At 44.9% G+C, this 18,350-nt stretch overlaps 2 protein-coding genes across 2 annotated transcripts; one reads left to right on the top strand and one right to left on the bottom strand.

The window, feature by feature from the left end:
* Nucleotides 1-694: 694 nt before the first annotated feature.
* tecpr1b (tectonin beta-propeller repeat containing 1b) lies at nt 695-10,858 on the bottom strand. The gene is made up of 24 exons (XM_079176775.1): nt 10,628-10,858; nt 10,369-10,548; nt 10,157-10,279; nt 9,939-10,061; nt 9,325-9,499; nt 8,765-8,865; nt 8,577-8,678; nt 7,586-7,713; nt 6,874-7,463; nt 6,508-6,635; nt 6,248-6,403; nt 6,007-6,156; nt 5,673-5,830; nt 5,330-5,457; nt 3,828-3,921; nt 3,619-3,715; nt 3,447-3,526; nt 3,297-3,353; nt 3,040-3,214; nt 2,684-2,819; nt 2,448-2,540; nt 2,263-2,369; nt 2,022-2,141; nt 695-1,659 (listed from the first exon to the last, which is right to left on the bottom strand). Exons 1-24 carry the CDS (start codon nt 10,850-10,852, stop codon nt 1,519-1,521), a joined length of 3,567 nt encoding a protein of 1,188 aa, XP_079032901.1. The 5' UTR covers nt 10,853-10,858; the 3' UTR covers nt 695-1,518.
* Nucleotides 10,859-13,351: 2,493 nt separating this feature from the next.
* On the top strand, nt 13,352-18,267 carry bri3 (brain protein I3). The gene is made up of 3 exons (XM_079178062.1): nt 13,352-13,911; nt 14,813-14,921; nt 16,903-18,267. The coding sequence occupies exons 1-3, from the start codon at nt 13,761-13,763 to the stop codon at nt 17,033-17,035; spliced, it is 393 nt and encodes a 130-aa protein (XP_079034188.1). The 5' UTR covers nt 13,352-13,760; the 3' UTR covers nt 17,036-18,267.
* Nucleotides 18,268-18,350: the final 83 nt, after the last annotated feature.

The following is an 18,350-nucleotide window of genomic DNA, read 5'->3' as shown; positions in this document are numbered from 1 at the left end:
TTGCTGCACATAGTTAGTTTATGTGTTGTCTGTGGTGGCCGGCAGGAAAAGCAACGACTCCTGGCTACAACAACTGGCTCGTTGGATGCGGAAGGTAATCTATAACAAAAACAAAACGGCAGAATTCTTGTTTCATGCTCAAACACATTTCTTTCACAGTGCCAGAAGGTCATACGATTTCAGCCGTTTGATTTACACCGGCACAAACCTTAATCAAGCGATGAGTCATCAAAATCAGCTGTTTAATTAGTACCAGTACATGTCTACAAATATTGTGTCAAGTACTCCAAATACAACTTATTGGCTTGAAGCTTTCTACCACAGCCTTCTTCAGAAAAAGGGAACTTGTGTAACGAATGGTTGCATGTTTTCCTCAGATGTGTCCCAGAGGTCAGTAACTGGCTGTTTTATATGGCGTTCAGTAGCTGAGTGATTAAGACCCCTACAATATAACTGCTGCGTCCCTGGTTGAATTCTGGCCTTAGTTGCACGATATTACTAGTTTCAGAGTGAAACGTTCAGCCTTGCAGTCCATTTATTGAAAGAAAAACCTTCCAACTCAGGTGAATTACTGTCTGCTCTTCGTCCACAAACTGCATTCAACTTGTTTCCCAGACCGACTGAAATGACGTCCAAACATGAATCACTATTTTTTAGACTTTTATTTCACATTTCAATGCCCTTGGAAGGTGACGTTCAGAGCTGCTGTGAAATTACAACAGTCGCAGTTTTATGTAGATGGATATGATACTAACAGGAAGAGCTTTCCTTATTGCAGGAGGATAGAGCGGTGACATCTTTCAATGTAGACGGAGTTTTCCAGGTTACTCTGCAGTTAAGAACGCATCGTGAAGTATGAAGATTTTTTTTTGAAAAAGCCTTCAATATTTGGAAGGTTTGTCGTAGCAATATGGGCGGAAAAAAAAAACACTCCATTGCAAACATATAATAGGCCAAAACATATGGAGAAACAAAATTCAACAAATGCATAATAAATAAATAAATAATTGAAAGCACATGCAAAAGTATAACAGGCAAAAACAAAACAAGATTCTAGTAGCCGAGACAATTGAGGCTACCGTGGGATTGTGTGTTTGAAGACGAGTTAGTTTTGTAGCCAAGCCTTAGCCCTTTAACAAAGAGTCCCACCCTCTCAGGTTTTCACAGGATACCGTATATAGACGAATAAAAGCTATTGCTAGATCCCCAAAACACCCAATAGCCAAAGCCTGGTTAGATCAATCACATGCACTCACTTTTACATTTTTATCCCACAACACATCAAGATCCATTAAATGCTCTTTGTGCTCCCTTTCTCTTGTTTGGTCACCACTGCATACTGACAGGACCCTCTGCCAGGGAAACAAACCAGGAAGTAACATTCATCCAATCGACCAGGGGTGTGATTGTGCATTCCCTTTACATGAAGGGATAATTAAGGGCCTGTAGGAATGGTCTGAGGAGACAAATGTGGATCCAGGCACAAACAGGGCGGAGGAGGAGGAGGAGGGATGGGCGCTACACGCCCACAGCGTTCCCGTTCACCTGTGTGGGGGGCCGCGGGGGCAGCGGGCTGCGTGGGGCTCCGACAGGAGGAGGATGGGGGGCGCGAGGAGCCTCTGCTGAGTTCCCCCTCACACTGATGTGCTCCCATCCTCCCTGGGAGTCAAAACACACAATACAAATAAATGACTTACTTGCACGTTACTTAAGTTGTGCACTAGAGGGCACTAACAAGGCCATAACGCACTGGAAGCATGTTTCAAACCCTGTTCAAATGTGCGAGCTGTTTTTAAAGCATTGAAAGACATTTACATGCTGTTTTGGTCTTTTCATCGGATTTGTTGAAAATAAGAAAAATACATGTTTCTTTAAAAGTAAATTGCTTTTTTCAATTCCTTGAGTGCTGACAGTAAAAGTTAATATTAAGGTCAACAGTATGACTTTTTTTTTTTACTTTTCTTTCTTATTATTATCTATATGTGAATGAGAGTGGGTATACTTCATGATCACGGACTCACCCCTATACCATAGTCCCAGGACTGGCCCTTGGGCTGCATGGGTCCCACCCCCAGCCTGTGGCAGACTGCTCCAGGAGTCTCAGCTGGGAAGCATGGAACTCCCTCTGCTATGATCCACACCTGGAGAGAACAACAGCACTGAGCCAAACACTAGTGTATCAACATATATAGTTTACACTCTGACCCCACTATATATATATATATCCTGCCAACTACTGATAAAACTAAACCAGTGCCGGACCTGGTCTAGCGGTCCCACAGAAACCTTGGTGACGTTGTTAGAGATGAGCTCCCAGGCTGAGCCCTGAGGGTAGCTGGGGGTGAGGCCCTGTCTGATCCACAAGTTACCTGTATGAAGATTAACAAAAAGGGTTAACTGGATTGTCTAATGAAGTAAAAAAAATATTGAGGTTTACTGCTACTCACTGTTTTCATCCACAGCAAAGACAGAGGTCCTCCCGACAGACAGCTGTCTGAGAGTCTGCCTGGGGGGAGACGGGATGTGGTACCAGCATTCTCCTGTAGGGGGACGAGAGCGCTGCAAAGTTTACTGCCTTGTACTCAAACTATAATAATAATGCTGCAAACAGGATGGAAGTGATATGTCGATATGTTGTAACGCAGGTGTAATGCGTTAGAACAGTTTCACATCTTCAACAGACCTGCGGGGTTTTGTGGGGAGACGGACCCTCTGTAGAACACCGCTCCGTCCTTTGCGATGGCCCACACCTGGTTCGCTCCACCGATAGAGATGGACTTGAAGGGCTGGTCTGTGCCCACGTGCAGCCAGGAGCTGCCCTGTGGGATCAGACGGACTGGAGTTAGAAGAGAAGACGTTTGCAGGGAACAGATGAACGCAAACGCTTTGAAGGAATTACAACGTTATTGTTATCAGGATATAAGAATCTAAGAATATAAATCAGTGAATCTAGAAATATGTCCTGCTGCACACACTGTAAATCTCTCTTAAAATGAATAAATGTTTAGAGTCAGAATTAGTTTTTCCAGCTAATCTCACCGCAGGATTTTGGGGGCTGACACCCAGACGACACAGGACGTCTCCCTTGTCGCTGAGGGCCCAGACGGGGACCTGCTCCATCCTGCTCTGGGCCAGGCACGGCATCAGACAGATGTCCGTCAGACGGATGGGTGGGACCTGCTGCCACGGACCTCTCAATGTGATCTTACACTTCCTGTACGCAGAATATAGGATTATTTGAATGCCAAAGGAACAGTGAGTTAACAAACCACATGTTTGATTGCGTGTTCGATTACCTGGTCCATCTCCTGCGCCTGACAAAGTCTTTCATGGTTTTGTGGCCATGAAACGTCCTGTAGGAGGGAGATCAGTCAGACAAATGGAACAGCTCTCTTTCTTACAACGCTGATCGTTCTTTCACATCCTGAGAAGTAATAATAACGTACGTGGGGAAGTCTGCAGCGTACTGCCAGCCTTCTTTGTCTGTCCCTCCAGGGACGCTGTAGTCCACAGCCCACTCTGACACCTGAAACACAGGTCGGTGGGGGGGGGAATTAGCCGGCGATGAAACAAGAAATTAAATGTGTTTGCTGCAGGAATTTCTTCAATCGCACCTACCCAGGACCACTGAGGGGAGGGCGGGTGTGTGTTTCCTTTGGTGCACTCCTTCAGTCCGCTCTCATCGCTCCACATAGGCCGGTCAGTAGGAAGTCCTCTGGAGCCCAAAAAAAACACCAACAAGTTTATGTTTTCAGAGTAGTCAAAGACAGTCCTGTCAACAGCTAAGATTGAGATAAAGACATTTGTAATAGATGAAATGTTCCTACTTGTCTGTATATCCCGTCATAGGGTTCCACCTTTGGTTCTCATACACATGGACACTCCTCGCATCAGTCTGCTGGTGCATCTGAACTGCATCTCCTGCTGTAAACACAAGCATGCACAAAACATGTAATGCCAGCTATGAATTAGTTACAGATGTGAGTGCAAACATGTCTCTACAGCTGCAACAGATGCTTAAGCAATTGCACACAAAACTACAAGCTGTAAGCAAGAAGATTGATTATTTATTGTGTCATCAAGTGAATAATGAATTATGTCAGTGACATCAATTTTACATTTAAAGTAAACAGCCGAAGTAAACAGACGAATATCTTCATTAGAGATTTTTGTACCAATTATAGATTATGGAATAAGCATTTTAGCATATAAATATAAAATAACATGGCTCGTCTTTCAAGAGAATCTAAGCTTGAGAAGTTTTACTAGCAAATATTTTCCATGTTTACTTGATTTAAGCAGTTTAAAAATTAAATAAAAAATCGTCACAGATCAATTTTATTGGGCCACTTAGGACCCATAAATGGTTTCTACATACACTGAACACTTTCTTTTTCCTCCCATTTTTCAAGAGTTGAAATTAAATATTTTTTCTATGCACACAAAATGCTTTTTTGTAAACAAATGTGTTTGAATTGGTGTTAGTGAAGACTTCTGCTTTGCCACAATAATGCATCCACCTGACAAGGTGTGGGACATTAAGACGCTGATTAAACAGCATCATTATTACACAGGTGTGCCACTCCAAAACAATGCACTTTTATTACACAACGCAATGCCACAAATGTCGGTTTTGAGGGAGCGTGCCATTCGCATGCTGACTGCAGGAACGCCAGCAGAGCTGCTGTTCATCTGCCGCCATCACCTCATGCTGCAGCATGATAACGCACGGCCCCGTGTTGCAAGGATCTGCACACGACAGGCCCTTCTCACAGCAGCCAACGTGACACATCGTTGCAGGGTAAACACAGGTGTAATCAATAACAGTCATTAACGCGTGGGCCAGTTCCCTGGTAATGTGCATGTCTGCTCACTGGAATGGCTGCGACACGCTGATCAAACAGTATTGGGACCATAATTCATTTGATTAATTACACCTGTTTAACCCGGCTATGAAACGTCAAAATGAATGGTGTGAAAAAAATGTTTATTCCTTGAAGCTGAACACATTTCAAGATAAATCTTTTAATGTGACCAACCTGTGCAATAATGATGCTGTTTAATCAGCATCTTAATGTGCCACACCTGTCTGGTGGACGGCTCAAGTGCTCCCTAAACCTGGATTCAAACTAATTTGTACACAAAATTTGAGAGAAATAAGCCTTTTGTCTGCATATAAAAAGTCTTAGATCTTTTATTTCAACTCGTGATAAATAGGAGAAAAAACAAAAAGTCTTTATATTTTTGTTCCGTGTATGAATATCAATAAGTCTACGTGTGTAGATGATTACTGAATTATTTTCTGTGGGAAACATATGGGTAAGTTTACCCGGGGGGGGCTGTTGCCCATAGCGCTCGCTGTAGACCCAGGCGGTGCCGTCCCACCCGACGCCCCACACCAGCCCCAGACTGTTAGACTCTACACAGCGCAGGTGACCCGGGACCTGCCGCCAGAACCTGCAGCACCATACAGCGGAAGCACCCAGCATTAGCCACATTATTGTTAGCACACAGAGACAAGGTGCTGCCCACACAGTATGGAAGTAGATTTCACCATGCAGAGCAGTATGTTAGTGATATGTTAACTGACATGTAGCAACGTAAGCACAAAAAAAGCTGATGGGGAAACTAGGTCTACTGGGAAAAAATCTACTATTTGGCATCAGTCTCACATGAGGTCACAGGCCAGTGTGTGTGCAGGAGCTTCCAGGGAGAAGGACGGCTCGTGGACCATGATGTCTCCCTTTGAGGTCGTGGACCACAGGGCCTGTCTGGACGGGGGTCCTGTGATCCCTCGACACTCACAGCAACAGTCGGACAACAGGCGCAACTAAACCCATAGGACAGAGGAACAGGGAATGTGATCAGCAATGGGCTTCAGCTAGTAAACGTAAAAACACCACTAAAGTAAAAGATGAAACATTCTACCTAACATGCACGTTACATTTTCACTTTAAGTGTTCCTCTGTGTGCTTAGAAATATGTATTTGTCTGTGTAACTGTTACCCAGTCGTTCATGTCCTTTTCAGTTTGTGCTGCCAGAACCAGGGGCCACCTCAGTTTGGTCCTTTGGGTGGTGTACACAGCAAAGGCATAGTGGCAGTCCATGAACACTGGAACCAGCGCTGTCACTTCATGTATGAACACATGAACGTACTGTGGAGAAAAAAAATAGAGAAGAAAGTGAGGATGAAGAGAGCGAACAACTGTCAGTAGCCAGGTGAGAATTCGACTGACCGTAACCAACCTTTTTCTCATCATACTGTGTGTAGTAGACAAAGAAAATGCTGTCCTTCCCGCCGTCAGACTTGGTGGACTGCTCGAGGGCGACACTCACATCCACCCAGCGCTGAGGCTTCCAGTCTCTCCACCAGCGCAATGCACCTTTACGCACCCACACCGACTGGCGAAAGAAACGGGAGGATGTGACCACACGGAGAGGAGATGTGATCAATCCAAGACGGAACGGGGGAGTTTAAGAGAAGTGTCAAACACAAGCAGTCTTACGTGGCTTCTCTCCAGCGGCTTCTTGCTGATCTCCTCCCTGTTCTCCTGCTGCTGCGGCTGCTGCTGCTGCTGTTCGCTCCACGCTGCTGACTGGACTGGAGTCAGAGACAAGGAGCTGGTGAGAGGACCTGACAGACGAGTCAGACGTTGAGACAGACAGACAGACAGACAACCATAGAGATGACACACACAGTATATCTCTATACATGTAAAAAGCCCAAACGCGCAACACAGAGTACAACAGTCAGACACAGATAAACAGATACAAACTGACATTCAACTTAATGTTATCAAATGTGTGACATAAGTTCCCGTGAGGTGTACTCTCACTCCATTGACAAATATACATAAATACTGAAAATGTACCTGTGGGACTAAGCCAGCTGATCTGTGAACTGGCGTCCACATCGCAGCCTCCACCAGAGACCCAGGTCCACACCGGTGCGTCCTCTACGCCAACACCCTGAGAGGTCTCCAGAGTCCCCAGGGCGCTCGACGAGGGCCAAGCGGCCTGTGCACATCGGGCTGCTTCTGCTCCCTCCAAATCCACATTCATCCAGGGGACGTCGTGTCCCGCAGTCTCCGGGGTCGGGAGTATCGGCGCTGGGGACGGCTCCTCGACCTCTTCCTGCGGTACCTCTGTGATGGGGAGTTGGGGAGTGGAGGTTTTGTCCCGGTCTGACACCAGGCTGTTGATGAAGCTGTCGCTTGCAGGGATAAATGGTTTGGGGGCATCCTGTTGTAAGGCCGAGGGAAGGTCCTCTGTTTCCAGAGGAGGTGGAGGTGTGTCCGCTCCCCCTAAAGGGACAACAGAGGGGGCTGCTGCCTCCAAGGCTGGGAAGTCTTTAGTGCCGTTCTGTGGTTCAGGAGGACCTAACTCTGAGTCGGAGTCAGTGCAGCTCAGAAGGGAGCTTTTTGAGGCCTCAGCCAGCTGGTCACCAAACCCGCTCTCCTTCCTATTAAACAACAAACGCATATGGACAGAGCAGGAGAAGATAAGGGATATAAATCAGATCAGTTTCATTACAAGATTCAAAGAGATTAAATCGAATTAAATTGATCCTTTATTCATAAAGACCTGGGTGGGATAACCTCTTTACTATTCCCCCATTGGGCAGAAACGGGAATCCAGCCGCTCCCGCTTGGTTCAGACAGCGTCAAACCCATTCTGAAATACAGGCCTCGGTCCTCACCTACCGCCCACACCTAGCAGAAAAAAAAAAAAGAGAAGAAGACAATGTAGAACAACAAAGGTGAAACGCAACAATCACAGGCGCCCACACACCTATTGTGACGTGTTTTTTTACTGAACCATTAATTAAATTCATAAGAGGGAAATTCAGTAACAACAACAAAAACTAATAGGATAAATATGGCAGAATCCTGTCAAATAAAATAGAATAAGACTTCACTCTTCAAAAGGTGGATCAGTGGCACCAGTAGCTCACAGGCAACTGTTACTTTATAAGGCCATATACTGTAACACTGGCGCCTGCCACCTCACACACAGCTATATCCATAATTATCCATATCAAACCCTGAAATATGAAATATGGGATATGATGACGATGGCTTGTCCAGCTTCTAATTAGGGAGTCTCTCAATATGTCAGGCCAGTAGGAATATATTCTGGGGATTTATATAAGGCTAGGCCTGAGGTGCTACTGCCGGGACATTGGCTGGGACGGCTGGCTGGACTCGTGTTACAGGGCAAACGCGGGGCAGGACTCGCGGCCAGAGGTAGAAGTTCTGGGGGGAGGGAGGGGGGGGAACAGGGGTGAGGGACAGAAGGGGAGGAGGTGTGAGGTGTGGGGTTTGCAGTGCTAGCAAAAGTCCTCAGCAGTGAGATACAGAGAGAAAGCCTCTCTGCCCCTGACCCCAACCCTGAAACCAGATCCAAAAGCCGAGGGTAAAGTGAATCGGTCAGAGGGGAAGCAGCTCGAGTGCAGAGGAAACATGCTACAGTAAGGTTGTCCGGAATCAAAACAGGCTGGAATGATCACGTTAAATTTTAATATTGATAATAAAATGAAATGTTCAAAAGAATTATCTAGAGAAAATCTTTTCACCTGTTCGTTGAGTCCTACGTCCACCACCATCATCTCCCCTCCGATGCTGATCCAGCCGGAGCCACAGGGGTTGTGGGAGTTCACGCCACGCCTGAACCACACCTGGAACCACACGCCCACAGACAGACGTGTTACCATCACAATGAACAGCAGCTATATAGTCGGAAGTGCGAGGAGTATAGATTCACCTTGTAGTCTTTAGTGACCACCCAGACCACACTAACTCCAACGGCCACATGAAGCGCTTCAATCTCCTTTCCTGGTGATTCCAGCTCTACCCACGATGTGCCTGATGGAAGAAAAAGGCCGCGTGTTGACTGACACGGCATGAAGGAAAAGTCTTATCTTAGCAAGCTGTCACCGTTCCCACATGACAACACCACAGGTGGTCTATCCGGTGAGACTTGCACCTTGGATTACAGTCAATTTCCACCTTTTCTTGAAAGTTTTGCGTCCATTTTCCGAAATACTTTTTTTTTTTAGGTACAGTATATATTAAAAGGTACCTCATATACTATGATGCTGTAACTAAGAAAACTCTCTTATCCAGAGAAATTGTATCATAAAGTCAAAAAGCAATCGAGATGAAGAGAAACAAAAAGTTCATAACCTGACACAATTCCCACAATCACAAATTCATCGCACCAGAACGATTGTTTAAAGAAAAGAAAAAAAGGAGCAAAGATGAACCACAGTGGAAAATAATTTCGGTGGGTACATGTAAATGTGAATTACAGTGAATACTGACCAGTCGGGCTGTCCAGGCTGAGGCCAGTACGGACCAGCAGGTTCCCATCCCACAGTAATGCCCACAGGAGGTCCCCGGGGCCAGCCGATAACTGAGCCACCTCCTTGGGCACTTCTACTTCCTCCCATCCGGAGCCCTCTGGGACCCGAGGGTGGATACCCTCCCTGAACCACACCTGCAGGGTAAAGATAGACTGGGTGGTGCATGGTATAGCATGATCCACAAGAATGTATCCGTATAGATCAATAATAGAGCATCAAAACCATATCTGATGCATACTTTTATACCACATACAGGATTTAATTGTCTCCAGAGCACATTTAAGTTTGACTTTGTAAATTGTATGAAGTCATGCTGCCCTCTTGTGGCCAGAAATTATAAGTGAACAACATTAAAAAGCAGCTTGTTGCTTAAAAATCTAACTGACATCTAAATTTGAAGCATTTTATCTCATGTTAGCCTGTATGAATGGAGTGTTCAACAACAGTGTAGGTTGTCTAGGGGGGGGATTACCCACTACTGTGAAAAGCAGGGCATATTCGGTGCTGCATCAACTTTTCAGGAACTTTTAGTGTTTGCTAATAAATCCCAGGGTTGCAAATTATTAGACTGACCTCTCCTTGTTGGGACACGCCCCAGAGGTAGGGATACCTTCCAGACTGGTCACTCATCTCCCATCCACCACAGCTTATGTCACAGAGCGGCAGCGGCGGCTTCCTGGGATTGTCCAGGGGGATCTGCAAAAAGACGGCGGCTTTGAGTCTTCAGTCGGAAACCTGTGCTCAACTTTTCCAAACTGATATTTCTAATAACCAGAGAGTGTCCACCACACCTTTGCCCAGCTGCCTTGTGCTATGTATCTCCTGTAGCGGATCCACCGCCTGCGACGGACACAAGAGTTCCACTTCTTGTCCGGGGAGAAGTTGGCGGGGAAGTCGACCGCATACTCCCAGCCCTGAAGAGACGCACAAACAGAGCCTCACTAGAGGTGTACGTCAAGTGTGGGTAACACACTTTATATGTGTTTTATGTGTTGTTTCTTACCCCAGTCTGGTTGAGTTCTCCACAACTCTGATCCACATACCAGTCTCCCTCCCACTCCCAGCTGCGGGAGGGCAGCTCAAAGCTGTGGAGCGGTTGAGGATTCATCCCGGTGACGTCGCTCCACGGCCAGCGGTCGGTGGGCAGCAGTGTGTCAGTGAAGCTGTCCACCGGGTTCCACCTCTGAAAAAACACGCACAGAGCAACGGGGCTTGAGCATTAACCACATACAAGCGTCTGCTTTGTATGTGCATCAACGTACCTGGTTTTCATAAGTCTCCTCCCGGTAGTGGATGGGGGTCTCGCTGGGCATCATGTTGAGGTAAACGTGGTGGTCGCAGCCGATGCCCCAGCAGCGGCCCTTCCCCGCAGTGACACGCTTCAGCTCCAGCAGCATGTCATCTGCGCGCTCCCAGCGCTGGCCAGCTGTGGAAAGGCTGTACACCCTGCCGTACACATCCACGGCCCACAGCAGCGTGATGGGCATGGTGGCCCCTGAACGGAAACAGTAAGACAGCACTCATCTTTCCAAGCTGTCTTGTGTATATTTTATGACTCTTGTGCACTTGAGCGTTATTGATATCCTGAAGAGACACAAGCTTGAGTAAAGGCTACATTTACATTTACATTTATCCTTGACTAAGGACTGTTATTTCCCCAGTCGAGTAGTGTGCATAAGATAAATGTGTGTGTAATGAGACGTGTCATATCATCAGAATTATGTGGTTATTGTGTATTATATTCAAAATGTACTCTCAATGTTTGGACTTCAGTCTTGAATTCTGACTTTGATCACAAAATATTCCCAATCTTCTATTTTTTTTTTATTCTTACTTTTTCTCAAAATTGTGGGATTCATTTTAGATTCTTTTTTTTTTTGTAGTAACCACTAAAGCGTGGCAATGGGCTTTTAACTTGAAATATCTGACCGGAAGTCTGGCGTTTATTCCGGCCGCCTAACTTGACACTTGACTGATACTAATCCTCTCTACAGTATTGACAGTCACTATGATGCCCCGACTGCCACTATACAATCAAACAGGCCTTTATGCGTTTTATTTACAAGAAATGTAATATTAGGTCATGTGATCTCAACCAGCCGCTTGAACTTTATTCTCTAAGTAAAGGTAGCCTATCACATTACACCGTTTTATTTTTCATTAGACGGCAATTTCCTATAATGAACTTAAAGCCTGCAGTGTATCTTTAAACACACACACGCGCACGCGTGCGCGCGCACAGACACACACAGCACCCTAACGTCACCTGGATATAGGTGTCCGATCCGCGGTTGTCAAGGGAGTATCAACACACGCGACGTGACATCAGGTGCAACAGCCGATACCTGCCATCTCCGAGGCTCCGTGCTATGGGCACATTTACAAAAACAAAAAAAAACTCAAGTTAGTTCCCAGCAGAGGAAGTTAAAGCATGCGATGCAGCGTGAAAACACAGACAGCTGAGATGGAGTCGAATGCCGCAAAGTCGGCTATAAGCTGTTTACATCTCCAGGTCTCAGGGCTGCAGTCATAAAACCCCCTCAGACACTTTCAAAACACGCACACCATCACTTACAGACGAGGCTCTCTCGCGAGCAACACCTTTTGGAGACGACGAGTCAAGTCATTCATGCATATTCCGGCTGCGGTATTTAATTTACATTCCGGGACCAGAGGAATGCTCCGACTAACTCCCGAGACCACAACAGGAAATGGAGGAAGTGTCGCTCTGATTGGCTGAAGCTCTGCAGGGAGTGTGGGATCTCTTCCTCCTATTGGTGGAACAAGGTGAGCTCCTGGTATTCTTTCTTTTCTTTTTTTTTTCTTTTTTCCGACACCTGCTGATTGACGCGTATATTTCAATAATTGATTCAGAGTCAAATGAATTATTGAAGCGCGAGGTTGGTTTTACATGTCTGGCTACAGTTTGGAATATTTCATCACAGACCAACAGCTCGACCTGGATGAAAGGAAAATACAAACTAATTAACACTGATGTTTGGCAGAATGTAACTAAGTACATCTACTCAAGTACTGTAGGCCCACTTAAGTAGGGTTGTAAGAACTTTTAATATACTTAAGTATTTACATTTTATGAAACCTTTCCTTTCCGGTTGAGTAATTAAGTATCTCCAAATTTGGTGACATTTAATTATAATTGTTCTGATAAACTGGAGGATAGAGTTGTCCTTTATGTGTTGAGGAAATACTTCTTCAGATAAATAGAGTATTTGAAAAGCCTCTTGGATCAGCGGGAACATGCGTCACCATAAAGCTGAAAACAAGGCGGTTTATTCTGAGCTCATGAAAAGTGTTTAGAGATGAGTGGTTCTCACAGGACAGCGATGCTAAAAACATGTGATGATCTTATAGCATACGATGCATTGCTACCACAACAGTATATACATGCAGTAAAATGCAGTATACGGTGGAGGCTTTAAATAAGCCCAATTGGCTTTCTGCCTCATCCTGCACTGTGATATTATTTATCTCCGTTATGTTTGATTATTTTAATTTTATATTTTTAATTGTGCAAATAAATAAACATCTAAACAACGAGTGCCCCGGACAGCTCCCTCATCCTTGGGGGGGGGGGGGTCCCAGGTTCAGCACCTTGGACAGAGGCAACAGTCATCAGCCATCACCTCATATCTATTTATATGACTGACTAAATCTGATGATGTAAATCCAATATTATGCAACATTAAGGGTAACCCACTCCTAATGAGGCTGCAGTTATGTAAGTCACAGTGTGAACACGTTTCCCCTCCACACATGGGGAGTGCTCAATCTGTGACAAATTGCACTCCGCTGACTTCACTGTGTGAACCATTGGGCCTGCCAGTCGGCACTGGGAGGTCACGGTGCTCTGCAGTTCACTGCATGCAGCACTGAGCCTTGTATTTTCGTGCACTGTCGCTTTAAGAAGCCTCTCGGTGCGCAGAGGCGCAGCTCATCACATGATTCTTCTCTTGTGACAATCCAGACAGAAAGGAAAAGCCTCGCTGAGTTAGAAGACGCTGTGATGACAGATTACTGTTGTCTTGGTGCCAAAGGACTATCTACAAGGAGGGCGATGGAGTTAAGTTAACTATTACCGGAGAGAGCAAGACCATTCCTTGTCTTTGAAGGGGACATTTGCTCAAATATTTAGTGTTGTTGCGCCAAAGAGGACAAAGTTGGCGCATGGAGAGGGACGAAGTTTCATTCTTTTTGCGCAGCGTCTTTTCCTTTTGTTTCTGTCGCCACTGCGTTTCGTACCGACGTCACACGGCTTTTCGGACAACCAAAGCCAACTAACCGGAGGTTTCGGTTTCGCGTCGCTGAAGAATTTAAAAAAAAAGTTAAGGGAGCCAGACAGCGAGACAACTTGAGGACGCATCACGTCGGTTTGAGATGGTGGACAGCAAGCCTCTCCTTCAGGACAGACCCCCCGCCTACGCCAGCGTCCCGGGGGCTTATGAGTACGGCCCGCAGCCGCAGACCGGCTATGGGGCCATCCCGTCTCCGGCAGCCCCGCCGCCCTACCCGTACCCCGACGGCCAAGGCAAGTAGCCACGTACATGCTCCACATTTACCCCGGAACGTGGAGCAGCCAGACGGGGAAGGGAGGGCTCACTGCTGCTCACTTCCGTCTTCGTTTCAAGTGAAAGCTCAAATGTTGCGTTTATCGTGACTGGGGAGTCTGTGGCAGTGATACTGTTTTTGTCTCAAGGGGGCCACAATTTAAACCAATAAGTGTCACTTAAGTAACAAATACCGTGGAAGACAAATAAGTTTCGTTTATCAGGCGCTCCATGCGCATGCGCAGTAGGGCAATAGCGATGTCTGGTTTTTGCTAAACGAATATATGCGCCTTTAAGGTGGTACAGGCTAAATAAGAGGTAAATCAACCAAAAATAACAACTTTTATAAATGATTTACAATGTCGACACAAACTGGTTCGTGTTTTCATGGGAGGCAACATTATGTGAAACAGTATGTGTCTGCTTTGTATGAAGGAAGCGTTCATCTTCTGACTGATTGCGTCAGAGCTGCAGTGACAAGGAAGTTACTCTGTCTTACAACAAAAAAAAGTAATTGCTTGTAACTTCCTGTTTGCTAAAATGTTCTTGTAGTCTGTTGTTGCAATTATTGTAGAAGAGTGCAGGTATTTGTACAGGTAATCTGTGTTCCAGTAAGAGTTTTATGTCTCTCACAGGGAGGCGTCCTTATCAGACACGTGTGTTGTAAACGAGCATGGTTCTGGTATCAAAGTTTAACACAGGTGGTAAACAAAACAAAACAAAATCAATATGCCCCGAGGGTCAGTGGCATGAACCTGTCCTACAAACACAAAGCAACACAAAGCCAAACATGATATGGTGATATGGTGAATGTTGGTTTATTTTTGTTGTTATTTACAGTGAAAGTAGAACCAAATATGTCTTCCCTCCTCTCATCCACAGGGTACGCATCAGCCCAAATGAACCCTGCCATAGCCCAGCAGCCCTACCCTGGCACTTACACCATCCTACAACCGTCTGTCGTGGTGGTCGGGGGCTGCCCCGCCTGCAGGTTAGAAAACACGCACACATGCACATAGAAGTGTAGATCAGCTCGTGGTTAAAGACGAGCGTCCCATGTTCACCGTGACTAAGCCGGTTTCTGTCTGTGCGTCTTCCTCTGGCCTGTCTTATTTTCAATGCCCCTGTGTGTATGTTGTCTACAGTGTGACCTCAATGTTCAGCGGATGTGACTTTCAGTTGTGGAAGTTTTTTTTTACATTGGTTTCACTGAGCCTGAGTCCACATCCTGTCAGTCAGATGATTTCAGCCTCAAACATGTGACGGGTCCGATCCAGGCCAAGGGTGCTACAGGACACGGTTCACAGAAAATGAAAAAAAAATTAGAATAAGATATCCTCCCATCCACTTGTTGTATGTGAATAATGAAATGCACCGTTTATCTACTCCGGGGACTGAAGGGAGCAGGTTGGGCAGCTTTTCGTAGCAGGATAGTTTATTGTTGTCACGAGGTGAAGGAATACTTCTGGCATTCGTTTCCTCGGTCAGTAAACGCCACAGTTCTCTGGCACCAGAGAGACATTGTGTAAACTCTCACTACATGGCACCGCAGCACAGAGTGTGGTGTGGTGCCACGGTAGGTCAAACACGTCCTGTTTTTAGGAGCTATTCTAATCTTAATAAGGTTAAACCCAGGTCATCCCCGCAGCAGAATCCGATATTATTATCAGTGTAATTAAGGACTATTTATCAAGATTATTTCTATTGTATCTACACCCCAAAAGTCGGGAATCCACATTTTAAGTGAAAGGTCTTTCACTGCATTAGCTTTAGGCGCTTTCCAAAAGCAGCTTCTAATTTCCCTTCTCTTCAGGGTCGAGTTTGAAACATTTGTTAATTAATTCCTTCTTGGGCCCTCCAGCAGATTTACTGGTTGCGCGGATTGGTGTGGGGCGGTCATGAGACCGTGGGTTAGCACTTTGTTCACCGTGACTCCGGATTAAAGCTGCTCTGAGAGCACAAAACAAGTTTCTTCATGTTCTGATAACCATTTGTTATCGTTGTTTTTTTTTATATCACAGGAGACGAACATCCTTTCTAGGTTGTACTTTATTTTCTCTAAAGATCTTTTGGACCATAAGCCAAAAGCTTAGACACATTTTTACAGACTTTAGCCTCAGATGATTTTAAGCAAGAGAAGTAAATAATTGGCAAATGTAACTTTGAGTTCTTTCAGGTCAGACTGGTACAAAGAGGTGTCTTCTTGATGTTTACAGTAGCGTGTCAGGACATGGTTCAGATTGGAGATAATAAAGAGAGACATTCAGAGAAGCATTCAGTAAACCGTGATCACAAGACCTCGGCCTTCTGTGGCCTGACGATAACAAACTGTACATTATTATCAGTTCCATTGTTTATTCTGTGTGATAAATGAATTAAATTAAAAAAAGATGTAAAAGTTACTCCATCCCTCCTACAGAAGAGCAAGACCGTCAGACTGAAAGAGACACAGATGACGTGTGGCCGCTTTGTGTGTCTGTTGTAGTTCTTTGTCTATTTGTGGCTGTTTGTCGTTGTTTTGTGTCTCTTTTTCTGTGTGTGTGTCTCTTCAACAGGAAACTTTCAGGTTGTGACCCAGTACACCGTTCAGTAATCCATATCCATATAATAGTTTGTATGACTCTGCCGCCATATCGGGACATTTTTGTGGCACACTATACTATGCTATTTTAATGAATTTTATGACTCACTACACCATGACATTTTACGGCATGCTGTATAATATTTTTATGACGAACTATAATATGTCTCTTTTTTTATGACATTTTTTATGTCTTAGTTTGTCCGTCTATCCATCCTACGTACAGACGTCCCAACGCGATATTTCAGGAACGAACAAATCACATTTTTGGCCATAACTCAAGAATTGATATGCTAATTTTGACAATTTCACACTGAAGTCTAACCGGATAAAAGGATGGAGTGATGACATTGTAGACAGACATTGATAAAAAACGGTGTGTGTGTTGCAGAGTTGGTGTTCTGGAGGATGACTTCACTTGCCTGGGGATCCTGTGTGCCATCTTCTTCTTCCCCCTGGGCCTCCTCTTCTGCTTCGCACTGCGTCAGAGAAGGTGTCCCAACTGTGGCGCCTCTTTCGGCTAGAGGGACCAAACCACAGCTCACGCACCTGCTCATGCTCCCATGCATACACACTCACACACACACACTCACACACACACACACACAATCCAGCATTTTTGTCTCTTATTTTGTTATCTTTTCTTAATATTGCTGTTGCCATTATGTTGCGTACAACAAATTATCAAGATATTACCGTGAATTATGACGTTTTTATTAGCGGCACGTGTAGAAATCTATTTTCATCTGCCAGTTGTAAGTGTCCAGCTGTTGTCAGTGCCTTCACTTCATGCTGAGTGATCATCAGAGATTCCATCAGTCGTGATTTCTCCTGTAGATTTAGCTCGGTTATCCAACTGTCTGAGCAGATTCCTTCATGTTTTTGTCAAGCCAGAATGAACTAAAACATGTGCTTACGTTGTTTTTTTTCTTCCTTTTGCTGGCACACTTCATACATATTTTAATGCTTAGAAACATTGTACTCGACACATAATCCATGTAGATCACTGATGTATTCGCTTTTTTTTTCCGGAAATGTAAACCTTTTTTTTGAAATGCTTGTTTTTGGCTCTGTGTGTCACAGGGAAGAAAACACACACACACACAAAAAAAATGACGTGTAAAGACGTGAACTGTCCCGTCTGAAACAATGGACTTGTTTCAGACAGAACGCCTGCACCGTTTTGTCTGTTTTCGTTGATACTATTTCTAGGGGCCATATTTGCACTGATAGTTTGTTTGACGACTATTCTGCTGGGTTGTGCTTTTCCAGGGCCAATGCAGACCTCAGGTACATACAATCTGAAACGCCCTCGACTTTACAACCTCAATCACTGTTCTACTTGGGACTTCTACCTACGTCAAGGACTCTTATGTCAAAGCGCAGACTCCTCCTTTAATGTGCGGGGTTTCACTTCAAGGAAGCATGCCGAGAGTCAAAACCTGACGAAATCTCTCAATAATGTGTATAATCTCTGGATTTGTATCTTAGTACTCTGTGACAAGTCACCCTGCCCCATTCCTCCCAACCAGACAATCAATTGAGAATGTCTTTGTCCCTGTATCTGCAGTGTCTACGTCTTCCATCTCAGCCAGATGTTGTATAACTGTCCATGGCAGAATAAAGAGAGAGAGAACTGGGTGGGAGTGATTTTAAAGAAAATCTTGCTTTAGAAAACACACTACGCACGCTCTTATGATTGAGGTTCTTACTTTTTATATATCGGTTACTGTAATTAAAAATGAATGCTACTTACGTTTTTGACTACTTGCTTGATTTCATTTTTCTTTTCATTTTCAAAGGGCGATGGATGAATATTTAAAAATACATAAGAGCATT

Source organism: Pholis gunnellus, assembly GCF_910591455.1.
Source record: "Pholis gunnellus genome assembly, chromosome: 17".
In the NCBI taxonomy this organism is placed as follows: Eukaryota; Metazoa; Chordata; class Actinopteri; order Perciformes; family Pholidae; genus Pholis; species Pholis gunnellus.
The sequence above is the reverse complement of the archived record's forward strand: the minus strand, read 5'-3'. Positions and strand labels throughout refer to the sequence as shown.